This window comes from Coturnix japonica, chromosome 2, assembly GCF_001577835.2.
Source record: "Coturnix japonica isolate 7356 chromosome 2, Coturnix japonica 2.1, whole genome shotgun sequence".
Classification (NCBI taxonomy): domain Eukaryota; kingdom Metazoa; phylum Chordata; class Aves; order Galliformes; family Phasianidae; genus Coturnix; species Coturnix japonica.
This window is the reverse complement of record NC_029517.1, coordinates 117,662,671-117,681,052: the sequence shown is the minus strand read 5'-3', so window position 1 is coordinate 117,681,052 and position 18,382 is coordinate 117,662,671. Positions and strand designations below refer to the sequence as shown.

The following is an 18,382-nucleotide window of genomic DNA, read 5'->3' as shown; positions in this document are numbered from 1 at the left end:
CTATTCTACCATAAGCCATTTGAGAATAAGCTCTTTTTCAATCCACCAAAGAGTCTGTGTAAGAAACTGTACCAATACTGTCAGCAGCAGCAATTACAAGAAGTAAAACAAAAGTTGTTACCCAAACATAGCTTTTTTGTTGTTCTTTGATTCTTCAATACTCTCTCTTCACACACGAAGGAAATTAAAAATGCTTCTGCACAGTCTTAATACGAGTTGTACATACTTTTGTGCTAAACCACCCCTTAAGCCCCTCTGCTCATGTCGGTCTGATAGATCATGATCACTGGTAGCAATGAAGACCTCGTTTTTGATGCAGTTTGTTAATCCAACCAGCAGTGTTCACAACGTACACTGTACTTACCATCTTCATCATGCTCATCATGCTGCCCTTCTGCTTCAGCATTTTCTTCACCATGTTCTTCCTGCTCATCGTGATGGTCTTCCTCGCCAGCCACCCCCTCAACAACCTCAACCTGGAAAGAGTATTTTAATTTTATGTTACAATGAATTCCATGTAAAAAATGATTTACCTACTTTCAGAAAAAAACAAGTGCAACATTTGATAGAAAAAAGTACTGAACAAGAAAACACATTGAAGAAAGATGACCTCACAATTGAATTGACATAAACAGAAAGCAAACTTGTTTACAGTTGTTTAGGCCACAGCATCATTAAAAAAATAAAATCCACGCCACAGATGAGAAATAGCTTTGGACATCAGATTTTTAAGCTGAAAGAGTAAAACTGACTATAAAAACTAGAAGCCATTTCAATACACTGAAGAGTTACCATCCTTTCAATACACTGAAGAGTTACCATCCTCTAGTAACCATATACCATCATAATGTTTTAACGGGGAGTTCTAATACAGAGTAAAATTACATACAAAGGATACTACACAGATGCATTTATCGGTAGACCAAAGCATATTCTGCCAGACTCAAGGCACATCTCATACTCTAAAGAGACTACCGTTGAACGCAAAACAGTGTTCATTACAAAGTTCTGTGAAAGCAAAATGCTTATGGCATTTCATGGACTCAACAGAACTGTAGGGGATAATTTCAGTTTTACAAAATGAAGGTCCTGATGTATGGATTTTTGGGCCAGGTGCTAATGCATCAGTGCATCAGGTGCCATGCTTAAGAAGTAAAATAATTAGAACTGACCTCTTCCACATCTGCTGAAACTATATCATCTTGCTCTTCATCCCTGCCACGAACAGGCTGCGACTGGCTGATTCGTCTTTGCTGAGGATTCCTTATGATGTAGGATGACTGAGACTGACTAGAACTTAAATTAATAAACAAATAAATAAACAAAATGGGGAAGAGAGGGAAAGTGTTAGAACAAAAAACCATTTAGGATAAAACAAAGCAATGCTTTTAGATATATATATGTATATATATATATATATATTTTTAAAGGAAATCTAACAACCTTCTGAAATAGCTCTACTAAAAACTGACTGAAGCAAAAAAAACTTCTGTAGGTTTATCACAAAAGTATGATCAACTTTGTTCCTGGATGGGTGGGTAGGAGGTCAGATAATTTGCTGATGGTAAAGCCAAACTGAAATGGTAAATTAGTGCAACTAGAACACCTAAAGCCAGTAAAATCTTTTAAACTAGTAAGAGAAATTCCAAGCTTCATGTGTAAATACATCCAAAGTCAGCAGACCAATTTCACTGAGATAAAAGCTGGCAAAAACATTTTTTGCTATTTCTCAGAGTTAAACAGTGGAATTTCCACTCTTGGAGAGATGCAGAACCTACACGGACAAGGGCCTAAGTGGGAACTTTGGGGGTACTGGTGGGAGAAGGGGTGGGTTTACAACTTACGACCTCTGGACATCACTATCAACCTAAACCACTTTAAAGACTTTGAGAGTAAGAAGTACTTCCAAAATACTTGGCCAGAACAAAACTTTTCTGTTAGCAAAATGCCAACAGATAAATGCTAACAATAAAACATAACATAAGCAACAAAACCACTCTGAACACTCTCTGAAAATAAATGAACAGTAAGCTTTACCTGCTAGACTGGTCAGATGATGGTCTTGGTGGTAGAGGCTCCACAGAAAACAGTTCTTCACTTCCCTGCATGGCATCTATACTAGTGCTAGCAAGAGTAAAGGGTGCTGTAGGACGTGCAATTCCCATCCTGACTGGAATAATTAGAGATTCTGCTACATTGCACAACTCTTCAACAGCATAAGGCAACAATGCCTGGAATACACGTTTACATTTTCCAATTGGCTGCGGGATAAAATTACTGGAGGGGAAAAAAGCATTAAAAAAAAGGAAACAAAGGTTAAGTAGGCCGTCTTTTCAAAATTCTTTGCATCATTTTCTTCAGAAAGTTGAAACAATTATCTTTAGTACATAGTGTTACTGCATGTGCACATATAAACAATGCTACTGAAGTCAGTTAAAAACACTCATCATCCAGTAACTTGAGATTAGGGCTGGATATTTAAATTTCCACTGACAAATAGAAATAGATTGTTTTTTATTTATTTTTTATCAATTTGATTAAAAAAAACCTACTACCAAAAATCCTAAAGTTTTAAAACAGAGAAGTTCACTATTTCTGTTAATAAGGAAGTAAACTTAAACTACATGATGGCAACAGCTATTATGCAGTTCAGACATACACACATCATCAGAAACAACATTGTCTACAGACTGCAAATTAATTCAAATGTTTCTGTCCCTTGGTGATTAGTATCAACTCATGTTGAGAGAGAATTAAAAAACAAATAACAGCAAACAAAAATGAAAACAAACACTGTTCAAACTTACTTTTTCTTTTTGGAAGAAGCCATTTCGACGCTAAGAATGACAAATACTCTTGCCACAGAGCGCAGGAATCTCATTGTAACAGCAATAGCTTCTTCTCTGCGTCCTGGTGTATACTTGTTTTGTAATTCTTTTACAAGAGTACCAAGTAGAGTATCTAGGAGCTGCAGAAACAGATCATTAGAGTCCAATAACGGTATGTGTGAAACAAGCCAGATTCAAGAAAACAGACCACAGCTGTAACAGTATGATTTCAGAAAAACACAACTCATTCCAAGTCATTTTTAAATTAGTCTCCAAGCGTTTCACCCAAAACACCCTGGAACACCTTATTGTATCACAGGGAGATTATAAGATGGAGAAAGATCTTTTAGCAAGCTCTGACACAGACGACAGGCAATGGCTTTGAACTGAAAGAAAGCAGATTCATGTTGGATATAAGGAATATATTTTTCATGATGAAGGTCATGAGACACTGGAACAGATTCACAGAGATGTTGCATACAGCCCATTAATGGAAGTTTCTGAAGTTACAAAAGGCTATGAGCAACACAATCAATAGAAATAGGTCTGCCCATGGCAAGCAGGTAGGCTACATGATCTTCAAGGGTTCCTCCCAACCCATACTGTTCTACAATTATGTAAGATATGGCTATGCCTGCTTACCAAAATGTCTGCTGTGCATTTAACAATAAGGCAGTGTGTAAAACAGTCCAAGCGAATAGTTCCACTTTGCTGATTGAGGTAAACTTGTTCTTCAGGCAAAAGGTGGCCTATCCTACTGCTTGCACTAAGACTTGGAAAAGAAAAACAAAGAAATGAAACAAAACTTATGTAAGTCATCACGTCTCAAACAATAGATCAAATTTTACATTGACGACAATTTGTAAATACACACGGGTCTTTATTTTCTTGGGAGCCAAACATTATCATAGATTTCAGTGCATTCCAGTCTTGCAAAACGCGTTCCAAAGCAAGCTGGGCAAATCGAGGAGGTTCTAAATCATGATCGGGCATATCAGAATCTAAAGAGAGGGAAAAAAGCAACATAAGAAGGAGGTACTGGAATACAGAATTTGCCATTTATTATAAATACCATTTATAAATGAAAGTGCTCTTACCTTCAGGATTTGCAGTTTTGCGATTGCGATCCTCCCTAATTCTAGGTGGTCTGTACTGGCAGTGTTCCACAGTTTGCCTGGCAACTGTCTGTACTAAAAACAGCAGAAGATGTTCTCCCCTGTAATGAAAAAAAGTCAATTAATGGAGATATGATATACCATGATTTTAAAATAATGAAGATGAATCTGCCCCAGTCATTGCATGTATGAACTTGCCTGCTATTTGGCATAGTTACAAGATTTGTGGTGGTAAGAAGACGATAAAGAAGATCAAGGCGAGCAGATTTCTGTCCTGCAATTAGCGTTTTACACTTGCACTTTTCCCAGCAATCACAGTAAGCTGTGGGGGATGTTCGTTTCAGCCTGCAAGAAAGAAGGAAAAAAAAGCACAACAGTGTTACAGCAGTCCACAAGGTATCAAGTATTTTCTACACAGGCTGGGGTGTTACCATAGGTATTAAGATTCCTGCTAGAGTTTTCCCTTATTAGCAAAATGCCAAAATATGGCTTAAAAGAGCAGTGTAGGAACTGTGCAGTTCTATACTTTGCACTTCCTTTTCTTGTTTCTTATGCTCAAGCGGTTTCACTGGACAGCTTTTCATAGTGCCTTAAAGCTCGCCCAAAAAAACAGACTCATCCAAAACAGCATCCAGCTAAGAAAGGTAGACCGAGAATCCCTTCTACATGTAGCAGAATCTCAGCAATGTTAGAACGTTGAGAAAATCTTTATAACCATGTCTGCCAGCACCATTATAGCAAGGTTATTAATGTGGTAATGTTTACATACAGTAACAGTAGTATAAAACATCTGCAGCTTCAAAGCTTTACTAGGCTGATCAGATATCCTGACTGCTCACATTTAACTGCTGGCTCATTTCTCCCTTTTCTCATCTGATTTCAGGGATGAATATACTACACTTCTTTCTGAAAGTTCACTGTCATTGGGATTCACCAGCTTCAGAAAACTTTTGGAGTTGCCCAAAATGAAGAATATTATTCTCAGATAATTAAGCACTTATGGATGTTGGACTTATTCTCTTACTCTGAAATTTATTAAGTGGAAAATAAAAGACCACCCTTTGTTACTATTTCAATTCTGACCCATAAAATCAATCTTACAGAGAAGAATGGAAGGAAAATAAAGGTATTTTAAATAGTTTATTAATCTTATAGTATCTGAAGACTTTAACCAAGGAAAAAAAAAACAACCTGAAACTATTAATCTCAGAGAGAAATGAAGACACAAGATTAGTTTTATTATAAGAAACAGAACAAAAGACTTACTTGCAGTCATGTCCTTTGTGACACACCCTTGCACACTCTGTGCAACAACAAAGAGATTCTAATAGGCCACATGTTCGGCATTCAAATATATCCTAAAAAAGTTAACCAAAATATTATGTAGTTCTTTCAGAACAACTGAGGTTAAGAAAAAATTGCACTTGTTCAAAATGATGTCCTCACTTAGTCAGTTCTAGGAACTGAAACTGTTGCTAGAATATTCAGTTTCCAAAGAGCAGCTTCCATTAAAAAGATTTTGCTAAAGTTAGTTAGGGCAAAGCCACACTCATTAACAGCAATATTCTGAGCAATACTGCCAGCCTCAAGAGTAAGGAGCAATTAAGGGAGACAATGACAAAGTACAATTAAAAGTTACAATAATTAAAACAATACCACTTTAATCCTTTGAAAAATCAGATCACTGGATTAATATAATACATGGCTGAAAAATATAAATTACATTTTGTTCTTTTTTAAAAAGCCTTACTTGGTTAATGTGCTCTGCACCAGTCCAGGTAAAACTGCATGTATCATTGCAACACAAAACGTACAAAGGAGAGTCATCTGGATTTGTACCAGAAGGACAAACCATTCCCATAAACACATCGTCTTCTTTTTCACTTGAAGTTGCTTCGGCTAAAAGAACAGTAGAACACCAGTGTTAAAAGAAAACTAGAACACACCACAATAAAACCCACCAACAGCACCCATACAAAACAGCTGACAGCACAAAATCATGTATGGAATTTGAAGTTCCACTGAAGTCTTCTACACAGATTTTTGAGAAAACCTTTTTTGTCACTGTCTTAGTTTCAGCTGGGACAGAACCATTTTCTTCATAGTGTCTGCTATGATGCTACATTTTGGTTTTAGGAGAAAAATGCTGATGTTTCAGCTGTTGCTGAGCAGTGCTGCACAGAGTCAAGGCTGCTTTAGTTTTCTCAGCTTCTCGTGCTGTCCTACTAGCAAGGGGTTGAGGGGGCACAAGGAGATGAGAAGTGACAGAATCAGGACAGTTCATGTTAGCTGGATGAAGGGATATTCCATACCACATGAGATTGTGCAGAAGATGCAGAAGATTTAAAAAAAAAAAAGAGGAAAGAGTTCATCAGGCTGACTGCCACAGCACAGGAATTAGTGGGGCATCAGTGGTGAGCAATTGCTTGTGCATCACTGTATCTATGTATATACAGATACCTATATAGGTATAACGCTGGGAAGTGGGGGGAGTGAGCAAATGACTACGTGGTGCTTAGCTACCTTCTGGATTGAACCACAACAGTCACACTGCAGGTATAAGAAGCTGCTATCACCAGCAACTCTTTCCCTGTTTTAGATTCACTGATACTCAATCAGTAGAAGAGACCACTTTGATAGAAGCAATATTCTTATAAGGAACACACTCAAACATTGTCACACAGCAGTTCTAATCTGCATATGACCCTCAAGTTCAGCTTCACGTATGACTAATTAAACACTTCTGCCTAAGTCACAAAGTCTGTGTTTGCATAGAAGTATCTTCTGTAACAGCACCTAACCTGGCATGACATAACAAGATTTCCAAAACGTACAGCAGTATACACCATTCTGTAGAGGGAGTTCAACCATCAGTTGCTCAGACACACAGAATCTCACATGTATGAGACTCTGTTAGCAATGAATCTGAATACACACTAAGGCCAAACTTCAGAAGGAAACAACACACTAACGATTTGTGAAACAAACATACCTTTAGCAATTTTTTGTGCAGTTTCTAGAATCGTAATTGCAGCAGGATATGCCCGGCCACTAACTGCTGACATGAATGGTGTCATGCCTCTTGCATCCCTGGGTGGTGGTGGCGGAAGGAAAGAAATCAAACAGATCAAAACACTGAATTTATTTCATTTTAAAAAGGAAAAGTACAAACTAAATACAAATGCTCAACCATGCTAACCTCGTGCAAACCAGAAAAACATTCAGTGAGATAAAGTACTCTTACTCATTTTACTTCTATGAAATAGATCTAATTTCAAAGGATGTCAGGCTACAAACACTGACAATTTTGCAGCATTCTCATTTTTAGCAAAATGTGCCTTTAAATAACCTTTTTTAAAAGCTTCGTGCAATAAATTTAATGTGATATAACATTAAAAAAGACAGCAAGAATCCACTTGAAAACACTTACTTGGCTGAGAGCAATTCTCGAAGATAAGGCTGTAACACAACGCTATCGCACAGTAATTTCAGTATGAAATGAGCATTTGCCTTCCGATCTTTTGATTCCACTACAGATGGTTCAGTAGAAGGCCCTGTAATGACAAAATGGAAGTGCACAGAAACTGTTTTCCTTCAAAAAATGACTACCTATTAAATGCAAATAATTCGGCGCCTCATTTGGGTGATTCATCAGTAGGATTATTGAGCAGTTTGCTAGGTGCAGTAACATTTCGCTGAAGTACTGAGAATTTCAGTTCCAAGTTACATTCCTAAACAGAGACAGCAAGCCTAATTTTACTTAGCTAAGAATAATTTTTGCATAAAACTTCAAGTATGCTGCACACTCATGAAGCTCTGCTTCAGTCCAATCTTTGTTTGGTAAGAAGCATTTGCATATGTAGAAGGAGTGTGCAAGCTTTCAGCTCATTTTGCTTCTGAGGCATTATCAGATAAGCAAAATGTTCTCACCTGGTATCGTGGAGGTGCTCGGTCCTTGGCCGGTGCCAGTCGCTGCTGTGGTAAGAGATCCCACAGCGGGGGCCAGGATAAAATCAATGTCACCATCTTTCAGTAAACAGAACAGCAGGATGTATATCAATATATCAAGACATCCCTAACAACATGCTCTTTCTGCAATGTCTAACACACAGCAGGTTTTCTGTATTTAACTGGTACTCTTTCCTACAAATGGCCACATTCCTAGACTAGCAATCAACTACAAAGCATATTTTACTAAAGTCTGATATCAGCACTAGAAAGACACATATTGGATTTTAAAAGAGCGTCTGAGTCCTCAGTAAACTCTTAAAGCACTTCTTGCTGCCTCACTAACATTAAGCATTTAGGTCTCAAAGTCTAATAAATTCACCTTAAATGCCACTGGTTCCTTCAGTAAATGACTCGTTTTACAGTTCAATTTATTACAACAGCAGACTTGCCTGTATCTATCGCAGGAGGATCTGGAACCCAGCTGGGAGGAGCTATTGGTGGAGAAACTGGGTCCTGGTGATCACTCGACGAAGCGCCAGCTTCCTGTCTGCCCAGCCCAGCAGCTCTCAAGGATCTTCTCATCATTTCTCTTAACCTCAGACTGAACAGTAACAAGTAAAAAGAGTAAAAATAGTAAAATCGTGATCTACAATTACAATATCTTAAAGCAAGCTTTCATGCTGGAAAAGGAAATCAAACTCTTCTTTAGAGAAGAAATGGAGTAGAGTGATGCCTCTTATAAAATATGGGAGGAAAACTTCAGTTCTTCCCCTCTTATGTTCCATTTATCTGAACAAGTGACCACCTTTCCACAAAAATTCTCTTTAAAGGAAACAATTGGCCACCTAAAGTACTTCCAAGATAATTAATTCATCTTGAAGAACACGAGAGCTTATCCTCAAATTCTCTTTCCCCATAAGGAGAAACACTTCCACTTTACTACTGAAAAGGCAACGCCAAACCTCAGAAAATAGAATCAATTTAGAAATATCCCACCATTAGCTACCAGTCCAAAAATGCTCTTTGAAGGTGTGAGATGCGACTTCAAACTAGTAAGAGAGCATATTTTTGAGCTCTGTTGAAAATAAGAGACTGGTAATAGTACCAAAAGTCAGAATACAGGAAACAAGAGGAAAGCTTCAGTCTGTTTACCTTCTGCTACTTGATGATCCTGCTCGGCTTCCTGGACCATTACTTGACACAACTGAAATTGCATTTGCAATTGCCTCCACAGCTGAGAGCCTTTCAGCAAATGTATTCCTTTCAGAGCGCTCTGCTTCTGGAAAAATAAGAACAATTTTAGGGTCAAACTTTCACTTTGGAAAACAATAAGGAAGGAGAGTAAAGTATTAAATGCCTCTAATCATAATATGTTCCCTGCAATTTATTTTATGAAGATTTAGAGAGGACACAGTGGGTTTTTTTCTTCTTCTGATTTTTTTTTTTGTTTTTGTGCTTTGTTTTTTTTTAAATGGACAAGCATTAACCACGATTTTGAGAGGGTTTGATTTCTAAAAGGACGGAAACACAAAGTACACACATTCCAGAACAAGTTTTCAGTATCATCAGCAGACAGGGGTCTAATATGGCTGACTTGTAGACACTTGCTGAGTACAAGATTCCTAAGTAATGGCAATTAAAAAAATTAAGAAACAGAACAAAATGAAACAAAAAAAATAAAATACTTCACAGTGAGCAGCAACACACAGTTCTAGGCCTCTAAGATATATGCTCTATTTATGAGTATGCTTAGGAAAATTAACTGTGGTGAGAATTTAATACGATACTGCAAGCAGTTTAAATTCAAGTATGAGTATTATTTCTGATATCTAAAACCTAAGCACCACAATACCTAAAGTCCTAGGCATAACCAGGATTGAGTTGTGCCAGGTGCTGTACAAACAAGAAAATCCTGCCTAATTGTATAGAGTACAACTTGAAGCAACCACTTGAACAAGAAACCAAATTTCATTGCAAAATAAATACACAGATAAAGTGGTAAAAGTCAACTGTGCATGACTAACAGCCATCCCTTCTTTAGGACTACAGGCAAGGATGACCAGCCATTACATAGCAAATTACAAGTCATTGTCACAGTGAACCTAAAAAGAATCAAAGGAGAAACTACATTTAGCAGGACAAAGGCCAGGAGAAATTTTCATGTCAACAGAGCTGACAAGTATTTTTATTACAACCTAGAAGGAAAGGGTGCCTTTCTGACTAAAAAGAAGATCTTTGAAGTCAATTTGATCATTCTTTCAGAACACTTCTCAGAGTTGCTACAGCTACTGGTCACTCAGAAAGAAAACTCAGTTCAAAGGTACTCATTAAAGTTATCTGGAATTCACTGTCATAAGTCTTGGAACATTTTACCTACTTTGGACACTTCCTGCAGACCTGTCTTTCCTAAATCACTTCTACTGACTGGACTCAGGAAACATCAAATCACAGAGAAACACAGTAGCCTGTCCCCAGTTTTGTACTGGTCTAGGTCCACATCTCCTGCAATTCTTTTATCCAAAGCATGAGCTGTGTGACAACTACACACAGGATCTAAGAAGACAAAAAGCTTACCCCTGCCCTCACTTATTCCCCTTCCAGCACTTCAGGAGGTAGAGAAAAGGGTCTCAGCCAGGCACAACCTGAGAAGGGACCTTAGGTTCCATAATTGCCAAGGGACATCAAACCTAGAGCCTGGAACTGAAGCCTTTACTCCTACATCAATCTTCTTTCAGTTCAACAAATGGCTGTCTAACTTACAGACAACAGCATTAATCACCACTGCCCTCCAGATGATGCACAGAAAATAAGCTTGTCCTAATATCACTCGCTAGAAGTTACAAGCAGAAGGTGAACGCGACTTGAATATAAAGACATGAATACCCTTTTATAAACAACATTTGTGAGAGAGAGGCAGAGGGGTGTTAAAGTCCATCGGGTTCACGTTTTTTGTATTTCAGAAAGTTAAATTACATCCAAATGAAGTTACCGAAAGAATGCCAAGGTTGCAAAGACAAGCACTCAAATTAGGAAAAGTCAAATTAAGTTTGCCCATGCATCCTTATTTCAGCTTCCTTGTGTGCTTCAAATCAAAACAGTTTTCAGCTACGTGGATAGCTTTTTGGTGGTGGTAGTTTTATTTTCTTTAATTTTTTTGCTTTGTTTTGTTTATTTTTGCCCTCAACAAGACCCCTGCCTCAATCAGTGCACAGGATGGACAACACACTAGAGATGAAGGGTTGTACAATGAGCAAGCTGTTTGTGCCTTGTTTGCTGCGGTATCTGATCAGCACGTAGTAAAGCATTAACAGCTTGGAAAGGAGAGGGGAAAGCACCGTCCTGTGTTTAACACCACTGAACACCTCTTTGAGGAATGGGATCCTATTTCCATCACATCTAACAGCACAGAGAGCTTTAAACACATTTCTACCAATTACGGTGATACATTTTGGACATGTAAAAGGTGCCTGACTCACAGAAATAATTAACATTCACAGAACAAATAAAATTACTAATGAATCCATCTCTGGAATAAAACGTTTTAAAATAACACCTACACAAAAAGGTGAGATTATGCCCCGTGTTTCTCTAACAGAACTCTCAAAATTAGCCAATAGCTCTGAATGCAGAAAAACGTCAAGCTATACCACCTTTAAAAGATGATAAATCCGTGCCATTATCCCTATCTTGTAGATAGGGATACTGAGAAACAATTGAGATCTACAAATGACTAAAATTCAATGACAGCACCATACAAAAAAATCTCACCAGAGAGTTCATTCATTATTCAGTGCAGGTTTGTATGGTGTGTATAAGTAAGGAATGGGGCCACACACTGAATGATGAGGATAAAAAGAAATATTGAATAGCTACCCATTCGGTGAGCACCGTCCATCTTGTGCACTGAATGAGGTAGTCCTGTGGAAAAAATAGTATGACGGTGTAATTAAAGACCATTTCACAATGCATACCCACGTACAGCACCTGGGTCAACCTAATTCTGCCATCTCCTGATTTTATTTTTTGAGTGCTTGACTTAGCAACCTTGTTGTCCTGTTAATGTGTTTTATACATAACAATATTTAACAAACATTTTTAAGCGGTGTCAGTGACTAGCAGTAACAAAAAGTCTCTTATGCTTCTTAATATGTCAACTGCAAGCAACATCGAAAGCATCCATATAACACTTGAAAAATATTAAATATTGTTCCTTTAAAAGCTCGCTGGTGATATAACAGGGATACCAGCGACAAAGCTGAAAAATATTTGCTGTCATTTAAAATTAATAGAGATACAAAGAGCTTGCCTTTTAGAATGAGTAAAAATAGTTCAGTATTCCCAAGTATTGAATTCCTATAAATCTTTAAGACAGTAATAAAAATGTCATCTCATCACCTTTGGCGGATTCAGAAACATTTTAGGTGCTAAATTTTAAGCTACTCATATCTGAGGAATGCAGATTTTAAAACAAGTTATCTGGACAATGCATAAAATTTTGCTTTCAAACTATTTTCATGACTCTGTTGAGCTCACCCTCTTCCTCTTTTGTTTCTTTGTTGCTGGTTGGAAAGCACACAGACACACAAGCATGCAGAATATTGCGATTTCCATCACATCTGTGGCCAAGGAACGTCTGCAGCACTTGTGGGTTCTGATCCAAGACAACTGCTTGTTCAAGATTCATCAGGTATTGTCTGCAAGCCTCAAAGTCACATCGGAGAATGTGCTGCATTAAGGTTTGTTTCTGTACTCAAAAGAATAGAGTAAGTTAAATGAAAATACAAAAACCACAGGCATATAAGTTTCATAGGTACATCCTGTCTTCCATTTTTTTAAGTAGCCCAAACAAAGGACATTCTCAGCAGGAATGTCTGAGAACACATATAATCTCAATTACAGCACTACTAAAAACGCAAAATGGGCACAGGAGTTAATAGCAAGGGCAGGTTCAAGCAGCAGAAGTTATCGTGACTTGCAAAAGCACACTTCTGGCTTCACAGATATGTTCTTAAGACAAATTACTTCCATTTAATTTAACATGGGAAAAGTGGTATGACTGGAAAAAATAAATAAGGGGTCAATAACTACCAAAATGCATCTTCCACTCTGCAACATCAATTTGTGCTTTCATGTTTCTATGATAATTTTCTGCTGAAATTAGTTTATGTGGTATAAACACAAACTAGTATCCAAACACAAAGTTGCCTGAAGCATAATTTCATAGAAGCAAGAGAAAAATAGCATATAATTCTGTATTACAGAAACTATTTTACCTCAACAGCCATAATAATAATTGCAGCTTTCTTTTTGATGGTTGAGTTAGCAGGAAGATTTGTTAAGGAATGAACACCCATTCCGAGACTACTAATAGGTGGAAGATCAAGCCAGTCAGGGTCTCGTATCCCACCCATACAGTCTTTTGCCATTGGGTAGATTGTACCATTTCCATCTCTGAGAATAATCGGAGATTCCTATGTTGGGGAAAAATATTTTAGAATTAAACTCCACAATTTACAAATATTACGCTTCACAAGAGGGTCCGTTTCATGCTTTATTGCCAACAGAGTCAACAGTTGACCCAGAACACTCATTTATGCCATTGTCTCCTATACTTACAAACAGGGCAGCAAAAGATAAATTCCCTTTTTTAAATGCCCAAGATTTGCTTAAAACAGTAAACATTATTTAGAGTACTTATTTAATGACAAGTGTTCACAGAGAAACATTACTAATGACAATACCTACATTACACTTTGATTACTTAAATACTCCCAAAAAAGCTGAATATGCTGAAATACAACAAAAATTCAGTCCCCTTACCAAGAGTTTCTTTCAACTACCCTAAACAAAACTGATCACTGAAAGACTTCACTATTGTTTTCTAAGATCAACTCATGTAATCAGCCACATAACCAGATACAATAGGATATTTAACAGATAGTTAAGAGTTGTACAAAATCTTAACGTATCATTTTTGTTAGATTTTTTGTTAACACTTTAATCTGAATATTACTGAACTTCCTCCTTAACATTTCTATCCATCTCACTTCCAAAACTTAGTTGAATAGAGAGTTTATGCTAACACAGCAGCCACTGTCAAGTTGCTTTTCTCCCTTCTTACTTTTTATTCAAATAATATAATTAAAAAGTGCTTAAAGCTTGTTGGACTGCTATACCACATATCCCTTCAAAATATTAGTGGTAGTACCAAGTTTTTCATAATCTACTCATTCAAAAGCTACTCTTCACCAGTATTTATAAAGGCCTTACAGAACAGACTATACCATTTCACTTAAAGATAACAGGAGTGAGATACAGTGAGGTTAAATGACTGAAATGCAGAAAACAAACCTGTCCAGCTGTAAAAATAGCAACACTTCTCTCATTCTGACCCAGGAATGCAATGCTGCTAGTAGGGAAATTGTTTTCCTGTTCAGCCTTTCCAGTAGCGAGGTCAAATATGCAGTATCGAACCCAATTCCCAGTTTTCAGGACTGCATGAACTCCTTCAGAGATGCATGAGAAAAAAATGTTAATGCCTTGACGGTATTCAGTAAGAACTCTTAACTACAGCATTTTTACTAAGGTCAATGAAAACAACTATTTAACTGAGTCTGACAGCAACAGTTTCCCACTAAGGAGAAGGGCAGTGAAGGACATAATGGAGTATATTTAAGTGTTAAGTCCTACTTACCTTTTGAATCTACATTTACTGCTAGAATCTCTGTTTTTTCAGGAATACACAGCTTCTTGGGTGTCCTTTGAAAACAGTCCGGAACTTTCGGAGTTCCCCCAGTCTTTACGACCTAAAAGCATCCACAAAACGATAAGATGCAGTAAAATACACACTGTTCATATTTCATAACACTTCATTTTTTCAGTATGTCTCAAATACGCACCTGTAGTTCATCTATCCTGAGCAGCCTGCAATCCTGGAGAAGAGAGGAAGGATCTGGATCTGAATTAGAACTGCTCTGACAATTTGCATTACTGGAGGTGCCTGGAAATTTGACAGCAACATAAGCACCATCCACTTTTAGCACCTACAAGCAGAAAACATAACAGTTTTATAATAAACTTTTTAATTTTTAATATAATAAAAGCTTTGAATAGACACTGTTTAGCCTAACCTTCTTCAAAGTAAACCAGACCTTTGTTAGGAAAACAAAGAACTCGACCATTGGTGATCCTACAGCTCTTGGTCATTAGCCTGGATGTTCTGCTAAAGTTTCTGAACACTTTAGAACTATATTTCTTAATTATTACACAAGCAGGTTGAAGGCCCCTTCCCTTCAGCATTCCACCTCCAACAGAAACCAAAAGAACTGACTGAAGAAGTTGCCTACAAAGCAATAAAAACCTAACTGTAATAAGATTACCATCTTAGAGGTCCCCTGGAATAAAAAGTAATTTTCATACTTTCAAGATATCAAAAACAATAATAATCCAGGCATTTCCTTGCTTTTTCCCAATTTCTCTAGTTAAGTGTAACTTACCAAGTACACTAGAGAGAAGGATTTATTGATAATCATGAAGGTGTTAGAAGACTTCTACTATAAAGAGTATTACTGATAGTCACACCACTTGCTAGCTGCAAGAATGCTACCTTTGAACCTTTGAAAACTCAGATCTAGTCACAAGAATCCTGAACATTAATTCTGGTCTACGACATACAGACATTTGTACTCAGACTAACAAGACTGCTAACAAGCAATCCAAATCCTCAAAACGTGTGGATAACTTCTGTGGGCCTTCCCGTTTTTCTTGGTTTGGAAAAGCTTAGGAGTGAACTGCAGAGATGATTTAATTCCTGTACCAATTCGACAATTAGCTTATGTAAAGTAATTAAAAATCACTGGCAGATTTTAGACAAACCTTGCCAACAGGAACATTCTTAACGTCTTCCACAAACACAACTTCCCTCAGAGACCACTGCTCCTCATTCACTTTCTCCTCCTCCTTTGGAGCAGGAGTTGATCGTCGTCGCTCTGAGACAAGAAAAAGTAATCAGTGAAAAATGAAACTTGAAACATTTAATCACAGTGCCAAAAAGGCATCGTTCACCAAACTGTGTTTCCCCCGCAAAAGAAATCTAGAAATCAAAGAGCTTCAAGCTCTAAAATCCAGAACATTTTCAAGCTTTCAAATCTAGAAATTGAAGAGCTTTGAGACCTTTGCAAAAGCTTCTTATCTATAGAAATATTTTAGGTTACTATGAACTATATGCTACTCACTATATGGCATTGATGCGCTGCTTGCTATTGAAGATGCATCACTGCAAGTGGAAGCTGGGGAAGGTGGAGGACCCATCTCAGTTTTCACTGGTTCCTGTTTACTTTCAGGCCTAGAATGAAAATTGTTACTTAAAATTAAGCCATGAAAACTACCTTTTTAAGCCCTCAGGTTCCATAAACAAAACCATTTTCAGTTATTCAAACATAAAACTTGAGACACATCAGAGGAAAAATTCTCATCTAACAGTCCTTCTCTGCATTTCACCTTCCCATAGTGCTTTAACATGACTGACACACCTTTGAAGCAATGAGCATTTCTGCACATTTAGCAGTTTGCAAGAAAGCTAGAAACTGAGAAACATGACCTCCCTTAAGGCTGCATCAATCAGCATCTCCAAAGAATATCAAATACATGTTCTGTGTGCATACATTCTCATTCTGAACACACTTACTTGGCCTCTGTAGTCTTGCTGGCTTTCTCCAGATTTTTCAAGCTCTCTGGTGACCGAAGCTGAAATCGACAGCTGTCATTCATGTTCCAAACAGATTCCATTAACACACCCACTTTCGGAATTCCAGCACTGATTGAAAAAGCAACTGCTCCAGCATGGTATAGGGGGTTATTTCTTAAGCACACCTACAGATAGAAATATTTATTTCTATGAGAAGAATGTATTATGTCAAAAGGAAACCACATGTGTCTGTACTTTCTTGGTAACATATGTAGTAATCAAAAAATAGGAAAGAATCCTTATGGAAGCGGGTGAAAAGAAAAGTCAGCATGATGTACTATGCACTTTGCTAGAAGAAAGAGACTACAGTGCAATTCACAGCTGAAAACAACAGCTTCAGCTGTGTAACTGTTTAATACACAATATTCAGATGCTTAACAACAAAAGGAATGATTCATTCAAAAACAAAGACTCATCCCAGAGCTGACTAGAATGGACTGGGAACCAAAAGAAACGGGCTCCTGAGGAAGGGATTGTTTTCTCTCATACTTGTTCTAATAATAATCACAAGAAATGCTCTCTCTCTGAATCAGCTATTAACCATTTTGGCAAAGGCTTCAAACCAAATGCATTTTCCACTGAACATGCAATAAATACCAGCTCTTGATTTTGCAGATACCTGAAATGCAAAAAAAAACAAAGAAAACCCCAACCAAACAAAAAAGAACAACAACCACCACCCCCACAGAGCCAGGTACCTCATTGAAAACCACGGTATTACTAAAATTTCACCTTCTCAAAACACAAAGTTGGTAGTTGAGTTAAAATCCAACAAAACCCCCCACTCCATACAGGTACAGTTCATTCCTCCATGTTTGAAGCAATTACCACAGAAGCAAGAAGTAACATTAATAGGACACATCACCTCACTTTAGAGACATGTAATTGAAGTATACCACCTTAATACCAAAGTTACTGATATACTTGTACACAACAAGAATGGAACCTGACTTTTACATTATTCCTACTTATAAGCTCGTCATACAACACTGTAAAAACATCACGTGACAGCTGCACTTGCCTGGGTTCCAACAGTTATATTTGGCATGGAGGAGATACCAGCACTGGACTTGGGCTTCTTATTTTTTGCTCTGGCCTTTTCTAGCATTTTCTTCCTTTGGCTGAAAGGAACAACACCCCTGTGGAAAAAATACATATTATTTTTATTAAGGCAGAGAAATAAATTTTATTTCTATCTTTGAACAACTTGTTCCTTCTGCTTCATATACTTATGATTCAATATACAAGCCTGTGTCACCTCCCCGAAAACCTAAAGAACTGCAAAAATGACACATTTCTCTCTCTTCATCCTCGCTTTCCAAATTCACCTCCAACAGTCGCTGTATTAGAGGTAAATGATAAAATCATAGATTGGTTCAGGTTGGAAAGGACTTTAAAGCCCAACCGGTTCCAACCCCCCTGCCATGGGCAGGGCTACCAACCACCACATCAGGCTGCCCAGTGTCCCATCCAACCTGGCCTTAAACACCTCCAGGGATGGGGAACCCACAGCTCCTTCAGGCAGCCTGAGCCAGTGACTCACCACCCTCTGAATAAGGGTTAGCAAGCCTATATAAATTGGACCAACTATTCTAGAATCTAATGCTTTTACTGTTTCTAACAGACAAGTATCTCCAACGTTATCAGAATAACTTGGTGGAAACTAAGTGCACCAAGAACCAGAGATGTAATTATGTTATCTGTGACCAGAAGTTAGAATAAAATATAGCTGTGTTTAACTA

The 18,382-nt window shown here is 37.6% G+C and overlaps 1 protein-coding gene across 14 annotated transcripts in view; it reads right to left on the bottom strand.

Annotated features, from left to right (window-relative positions):
* Positions 1 to 18,382, bottom strand: part of UBR5 (ubiquitin protein ligase E3 component n-recognin 5) — a 61,599-nt gene that overhangs the window by 10,638 nt on the left and 32,579 nt on the right. For 10 of the 14 annotated variants that reach the window (XM_015856017.2, XM_015856009.1, XM_015856008.1 and 7 more), the window contains 25 exons: positions 17,662 to 17,779; positions 16,581 to 16,765; positions 16,129 to 16,238; positions 15,770 to 15,882; positions 14,794 to 14,937; positions 14,589 to 14,700; positions 14,246 to 14,400; positions 13,168 to 13,365; positions 12,428 to 12,638; positions 11,768 to 11,812; positions 9,047 to 9,173; positions 8,344 to 8,495; positions 7,874 to 7,969; positions 7,374 to 7,497; positions 6,936 to 7,033; positions 5,694 to 5,842; positions 5,210 to 5,301; positions 4,142 to 4,288; positions 3,926 to 4,044; positions 3,703 to 3,829; positions 3,471 to 3,600; positions 2,808 to 2,968; positions 2,038 to 2,277; positions 1,173 to 1,296; positions 365 to 476 (listed from right to left, as the gene is read on the bottom strand). In XM_015856017.2, the coding sequence (XP_015711503.1) occupies positions 365 to 476; positions 1,173 to 1,296; positions 2,038 to 2,277; positions 2,808 to 2,968; positions 3,471 to 3,600; positions 3,703 to 3,829; positions 3,926 to 4,044; positions 4,142 to 4,288; positions 5,210 to 5,301; positions 5,694 to 5,842; positions 6,936 to 7,033; positions 7,374 to 7,497; positions 7,874 to 7,969; positions 8,344 to 8,495; positions 9,047 to 9,173; positions 11,768 to 11,812; positions 12,428 to 12,638; positions 13,168 to 13,365; positions 14,246 to 14,400; positions 14,589 to 14,700; positions 14,794 to 14,937; positions 15,770 to 15,882; positions 16,129 to 16,238; positions 16,581 to 16,765; positions 17,662 to 17,779 (3,389 nt within the window). The remainder of the gene's footprint in view (positions 1 to 364; positions 477 to 1,172; positions 1,297 to 2,037; positions 2,278 to 2,807; positions 2,969 to 3,470; positions 3,601 to 3,702; positions 3,830 to 3,925; positions 4,045 to 4,141; positions 4,289 to 5,209; positions 5,302 to 5,693; positions 5,843 to 6,935; positions 7,034 to 7,373; positions 7,498 to 7,873; positions 7,970 to 8,343; positions 8,496 to 9,046; positions 9,174 to 11,767; positions 11,813 to 12,427; positions 12,639 to 13,167; positions 13,366 to 14,245; positions 14,401 to 14,588; positions 14,701 to 14,793; positions 14,938 to 15,769; positions 15,883 to 16,128; positions 16,239 to 16,580; positions 16,766 to 17,661; positions 17,780 to 18,382) is intronic. The other 4 variants (XM_015856021.2, XM_015856022.2, XM_015856015.1 and 1 more) reach the window with 2 other exon arrangements.